This window comes from Pygoscelis adeliae, unplaced genomic scaffold, assembly GCF_000699105.1.
Source record: "Pygoscelis adeliae isolate BGI_AS28 unplaced genomic scaffold, ASM69910v1 Scaffold55, whole genome shotgun sequence".
Taxonomy (NCBI): Eukaryota; Metazoa; Chordata; class Aves; order Sphenisciformes; family Spheniscidae; genus Pygoscelis; species Pygoscelis adeliae.
In genome coordinates, this window is record NW_008824804.1 from 1436826 (window position 1) to 1442968 (window position 6143).

General features: G+C 44.2%; 1 protein-coding gene across 1 annotated transcript in view; it reads left to right on the forward strand.

Moving 5' to 3' along the window:
• The window catches only part of SLC4A4 (solute carrier family 4 (sodium bicarbonate cotransporter), member 4), a 205913-nt gene that overhangs the window by 123786 nt on the left and 75984 nt on the right, over window positions 1-6143 (forward strand). The window contains exon 7 of the mRNA XM_009324028.1: window positions 4759-4835. Coding sequence (XP_009322303.1) covers window positions 4759-4835 — 77 coding nt within the window. The remainder of the gene's footprint in view (window positions 1-4758; window positions 4836-6143) is intronic.

A 6143-nucleotide genomic window follows, 5' to 3' on the forward strand; every position in this document is an offset into this window, starting at 1 on the left:
TGCTCTAATGTGAAACTCACCCTACCTGTCTAACTCCCCCCCCCCCCCCTCCTTTCAGGTCTTTCTCAGAAGTGGTATTGCTAGGCTTACCCCAGAGACTGAGATGACCTCGTGTCGCTGTAACCTCCAAATGGCTGAGTCTGCTGCAGAGAGTTGCTCTTATGAGCAGGCTTGTTATACAAACATAAAAAAATGAGTATTGGACATGTCCTTCCTGGCTTTGGGTCTTCAAAGGTGCACAATCATTAGGAGCCTGAGTCAGAAGGGATTTAGGCTGGTAATGACGCTTGGGTTTAATAGGGTTTATTAAAGTATCTTCACTATTCAGAAGAATAAAATTGTACCGGTGGTTTTGCACTATTTTGCACTGTATACGCAGTACTGAATTGCACTGTGTGAGGCTTCTCCTCTTTTGGTGGTAAAGACTGTCTCACTCTCGTCTCCACAATTCAGGCAGAGCTCTGATGTTACAGTGTACCAGTGGATCTGTATAACCAGAAAAGATACTGGTAATCAAACATGGAAATCTGTAGGAAAGGTCATTTTAGTTATCAGATGCATCTGCCCTTTTCCCATCCGCTAACTTGCAGTTTTAATGGCTCTGGGGTGGCACAGATTTGTTACTAATCCTTGCTTTGGATCAGCAGTGCCTACTCAGATAATGCAGCCCTGGATTTGGGCCACAGAGTCCACAAAGCCAAATGGCTTCTGAGCCAACATGACACATGTTGCACCTTGCATTTCTGGCAGCATTTTTCTGTTAGTGACTTTGCTTGGCAGTCAAGATCGATTCAGCGATTGGAGAAAACTTCTAAATGCAGGCTGGGATACTGTCAAGTTCCTTAGGTCAGCAAAGCTGGTAAAAGGTGAAGCTTGTGGTTTCCAGTCTGTGTTCTAGAGATCGTCCAAGACAGTACTGAGTGGGACTAGTCTGAACTTGAGGACCTTGTAAGGCATCTTCAAAAGATGGTATGCCCAGACACCAAACTTCAGGGGAGAGCAGTCATATTACATGCTGAAGAGGTTTTGGCTGTCAGCATTAAGTGCTAAATTTCTTGCGAGGAGATGGAGATACGAATCATCTGAGCCTGAGAGAGCCCGATTTAAATTGGGATTATGAGACGCTTTCTACCTCCCAAGAACAAAGAGTACGTTGTAAAGTTTTGGTGCTCAGGTCTCTTACTGCAAGGCCAGTCTGATGACGGAAAAAAAGAGTGAATAAGGTCTGTGTGTTGTGCCAAGAAGTTGGAGCTATGGCTAACGTGCTCACAGCTCTTTGTGGCGATAACTCTTAGAAACGAATGCAGGTGCGGGCTTGCTTTCGTCTCGGGCTCAGGTCCTCCTTCCTGGTAGGAGCTCTGTCACTGACTGAAACAGGAGTGCTATCACACAAGCAGTTTCTTCAGAGAAAATATCAGAGCAGTGCTGGATTGCCAGCGAGGGGATTTATGGGCGGGAGGGGGACATTCCTCATCCGAAGCGCTCCAACTGTGACAAAAGGGGTTTCCCGAGAGCCCTCTGCCCGGAGGTTCGTGCTTCCTGTCGTACAGGGTTTTGTCTGACGTCCCTCACTTCTAGGCTCCGTGCACTTGTCCGTGTTCAGCCTTGTAGTGGTAGTGCTGCTGTAGCTGTGATGGTTTCAGAGTATAGTCAAGGTCGTGTTTGTAGGGAAGTTGTAGTATTCATTAAATCAAAGGGTAAAACTGGGAAAGGCAGGCGAATGTTCTGGCACGTGGGTCTGTCCAGGTCTGGAATAAACATGGGATGCCTGGAGAAGAGCTGCTGTGAGCTTGATGTGGTTACGTTGATCGTGTTGGGAGAAAGAGGCTGCTAGCAAGAGGCGATAAAGTCATTAGCCGCTTCCTCTAGAAAGAAGGGTAGTTATCTCCTAAGAAACATCCAGCCTTGGACATCTAATAAACAAAGCAAACAAATATTTTCACCTGGAAAAATGTCAGTTATGAAAGCTGTGGACCCTGATTTTGGTCTGTTTACTCCAGAACTGGACCTGGAAATTTGGAAAACCACCAAAGCAGTCTGCAGAAACTGAAGGGATACCTTCAGCAGATGCCTTTCTCTGCAGCTACATAGTGCAGCTCTTCCAAATAAAATGCATCGAAACAGCATTAAACAACTGCATAAAATAACATCATTAGTATTTTCTACCCTTTCTCAAAGCTTTTTCGCAGCCATACTTAGTTCCTTCTCAGTTGGAGTCATTAGCCGTGCCAAGGCTCGGAGGTCTCACGGTAAGGCTTGAACAAGAGGAAATCCATCTCTGCAATGCTGTCTCAGCATCCACAGCAGAACAGCGGCTCTCCCAAACCCACGAACTGGCCTCGGGCAGGCACGCAGTGTGGGATACCCAGCTCTGAGAGCAGCCCACCAGTATTCCCATCTCTGCAGGTCTTTGAACTTCTCCAGGTCTGTTTACCTCTGCCGAAGACTTTCTTATTTAACTTCTCTCACTCGGTAGCACTCAGGTGATAGAAACTGATAGAAACTTTGCTTTGACTCACTGAGCTGCGTGACACCAATTATCAGCGTGAACAAGCTTCGCATTTTCAAGTGGCTCTCTGGTTCTTTATTTGATGTTATTGGCTCAGATTTGCAAAGCAGCCATGTGTATCACTACATCGAGCTTCAATCTTTCATTTTAATTTATGGGTACATTATATACTTGTCAAAGACTTCCCAGAATTGGCAGTGTCTGTGCACCCTTTAAAAGATAATTAATTGCACCATACAAGAAAAAGGAACTCTGGGTTTCAGTAATGGGCTTCAGGAATACAATAACCTGGGTTTATTTTGGGGGGGGTTGTCCAGCTTTGCTTTCTACCAAATAGAAATATTTATTAAATATTCATATCACAGAAGGTGTTATGAACAAAGTAATGTCTACGCCATGTAACAGACACAACATACGTGAGCAAGTTTGATCACTTTTTTCCTGTTTTGTTTATGTGTTTATCTCCTGCCTACAGATTCATATCAAACATTCAGTCAAAATTTGTAGACGTTTCTAAGTCTGGCTTGCTAATAATTAATTAGGAGAATGGTTACTAACACACGTAGCTTAAACCAGTCTTCCAAGTGGCATTTCTCACTCCATGAGGAAACACATTTGTAAAAACTTGGTAGAGATAGGTGGGATCTTAAATCTGGCTCACAATAACAGCAGGAAAAAGCTGGGGATCCCCCTTTTCTAATAGCTAAGTTATCTAATTGTGCTTGGCTTTTGCTGTGTGGACGTTCCTGGATGTGGCTCTAAGACACAGCAGGTATAGTGTAATTCCAAGTGGCCCACAAGAAAGAATGCTTTAAGTCTATCTCCACGTACATTGAATATGTTGTAAGAAAACCCAGCTCTGGGAGTCCACATCTTTTTCTTCCCACTTTTTTTTTTTTTTTTTTTTTTTTGCGGTGTGCTGATTTATTATAGAGCCTGCTTGCACTGGGAGCTGATGAATACTGAAAGCCTGGACTTTCATTTTGGTATGAATATCAAAGCGTAAGTTTAATCAATATTGTCTCAAAACATAGCCTGAGCTGGGAAATGCCTCAGTGCCATTTCTTTTTGAGTATTTTCTGTCTTTCCAGTTACATTCATGATCAGGAACTCTGTGATAACAGCTCCTGTTGCTATGCTTCTGGTTCCCGCGAGCGTGGGTGAGAAGGGATGGGAAAACTTCAGAATAATTAAAAAAATGCATACTGACCGCTGTGGTTTATGATACTGTATCCATCCCAGAAGTCTTTTTTTTTTTTTTAATATATATATATTTAATTAAATTCTTTTTCTTCTTTTACTATTATGGCTATTTCCGGGTTTCTTCAGTTTTAACTACAAACGCTTTTGGTGGGATTGTAGAACTGAATTCTGAAATCATGGGGCTTTCCTCCACGTTCTTTAGAACTATTTCCATATGTTCTGCTAGTCTCTGAGAACACAGGAGTAAGTAGGATAAGTAGTCCGTGAGGGTGCAAGCAGCTCCTTACTGGTTCTTTTGCAGTGCTTGAATGCCAGCGCGTCAGGTTTACAGACGAGCAGTTGGTCTTTCAAGAAGAAACGGAGGTGAACCGCTTCAGCTCTTTGTCTCTGGAGGTTTTCTTCATCTCTCTGGGGTATCTGGTGTCAGGAATTGGTGACTTTTGGCTTATCAATGTGCTGCACACGTTGTTTTAATCAGCAGAATGCTTAAGGCTCATGAACTTCGTTCATGACCTTACTTGAAGAAAGGTAGATTTTTATTATTGGCTCTTTCAAAGGACTGAGAGCTGCCAACCTCCCTCGCTGCGTGAGCTGCATACCAAAGTCTGGGATGCTGGGGAGCGTAGGGCAGATGCCATCTACGCAGGAGAGCTAAGGCGAGGGGTTTGCAGGTCGGAGTGACCGTGAGGGTCCCAGCCCTGTTGAGGGATGGGTTTGCGACTGGGTCCTGGGTGACCCAGCAGCATCAGCGTCAGCAGCCTGTTGCTGCTTTGCTTTTTCTCTCACAGGCAGGAATAATGCAAAGTCCTTAGACTCTTTTGCTGTCCTGAGAGTCATGGGAACGCTGTGGGTCAGAGATGGCGAAGCGTTAGCATCTTAATATCCCACGTGCCACGTAAAGTCACAGAAAGCAGCCTGTCAGGGTCTTAAATTCCCCACATCAACCTCCCTTGTGCAAAGAAAGGTGTTGCTGTAGCCTGAGCCTCTGTGTTCTTCTGACTGGATCGAAACAGGTGCTTTAATTGGTCTTGACATTGTTCTTACAGGCAGCCCAGCCATGACTCACAGAAACCTGACTTCCACCAGTCTGAATGACATCTCTGACAAGCCTGAGAAAGATCAGGTAAGCTTCAGATTCAGACTTCGCTTGGTGATGTGTATGGTTAGGAGCTGGATGCTGGGGAAAGAGGCTCTGCACCATAAAACTGAAGCAGAAGAAGAGGGTGAACAAGGTGAGTAGAGTGTTTCCGGGTCCTGTGACTGGATCCTCCGCTTTTTAAGCACCGGCCCTTGAAAACAGCAAGTTAAACTCTTGCAAGGCCTGAAGCAAGTGACACCACGTACGTGACACCCATGAGAAAGGAGGGAAAATACTCAGATATTGATGTATATCAGATCCTCTTCCTACTGAGAAGAGGTTCTTCAGGGGTTACAGCAGGGGTCTGCACAGGAGCTGAGGTCCTGCAGCACTCCAGGACGTGTGTTCACAAGGGCCATGGGGTAGATCAGGAGCATTCAGGGGCGTGGGTCCCTACTACGGCAGCTGGTGGAATAGAAGATGCTACCTCACCCTGTGCAACTGTGCATGGCTTCAGAAAGGCAACTGTGCCGAAAGGTAACCGTGGAAGAACAGCTCCAAAATGGAGATGAGTAATAAAGTTAAAATTGGCCTTTAGTGCCAAGTCTCCACGAATGTGACCTGTTTCTTAGATTAGGGTAATGTTTGCGATATATCATACGGGCTGTCTCTGTGTGTGTTCTCGTCCTTTCAGAGAGCTGAATTGGGAGTAAGAGTGAGTTTATTTCAACTCTTAGAAAACTGGTGTCTGAATAAGGTCTCCGTGCAAATTTCAGAAAACCTTTGTCTTGGTTCAAAAAGTGGGTTATTCTCAAAGCGTGACTGTTTCTTTTGGAGAATCTTTTTTTTCCCGTGTCTTCCAGCGTTCTCTAGTCCCATGGTTATTCTGAATGCAAATGGGAGTTACTTTGGAAAATGATTTGGGTAACGCAGTAATGCCGGCCAGCTGAGAATGACTCTGGTCCTTCACATGATGGCTGGTTGCAATCTTCTGTAAGTGCAACTCTGCCTTAAAGGGACACAGCAACATAATCAATGTAGAAAAGTGAGTGCAGAGTAATTAAATATTTTAAAAATAAATATACATATATTTTTATATAAATAGATATACTTTCATGGAAAGAGAAGGGGGGCAATGTGTTTTGCATTGACCTTCGTGTCATTCAAAGTTGTAGCATGCATCTATATTGGTTGGCTGGTTTTGCAAAATATCCGTCTCCTTTAATATATGCAGCCACGCGTGGGGAAAGAGAAGGATTGTAAAATAGCTTTTTTTCATTGGAAAGACTGCTGTGTTTTATTTTTTTAATCACATTATAATTGGGGTCTTATAGACTAGCAGAAAACTAGGCC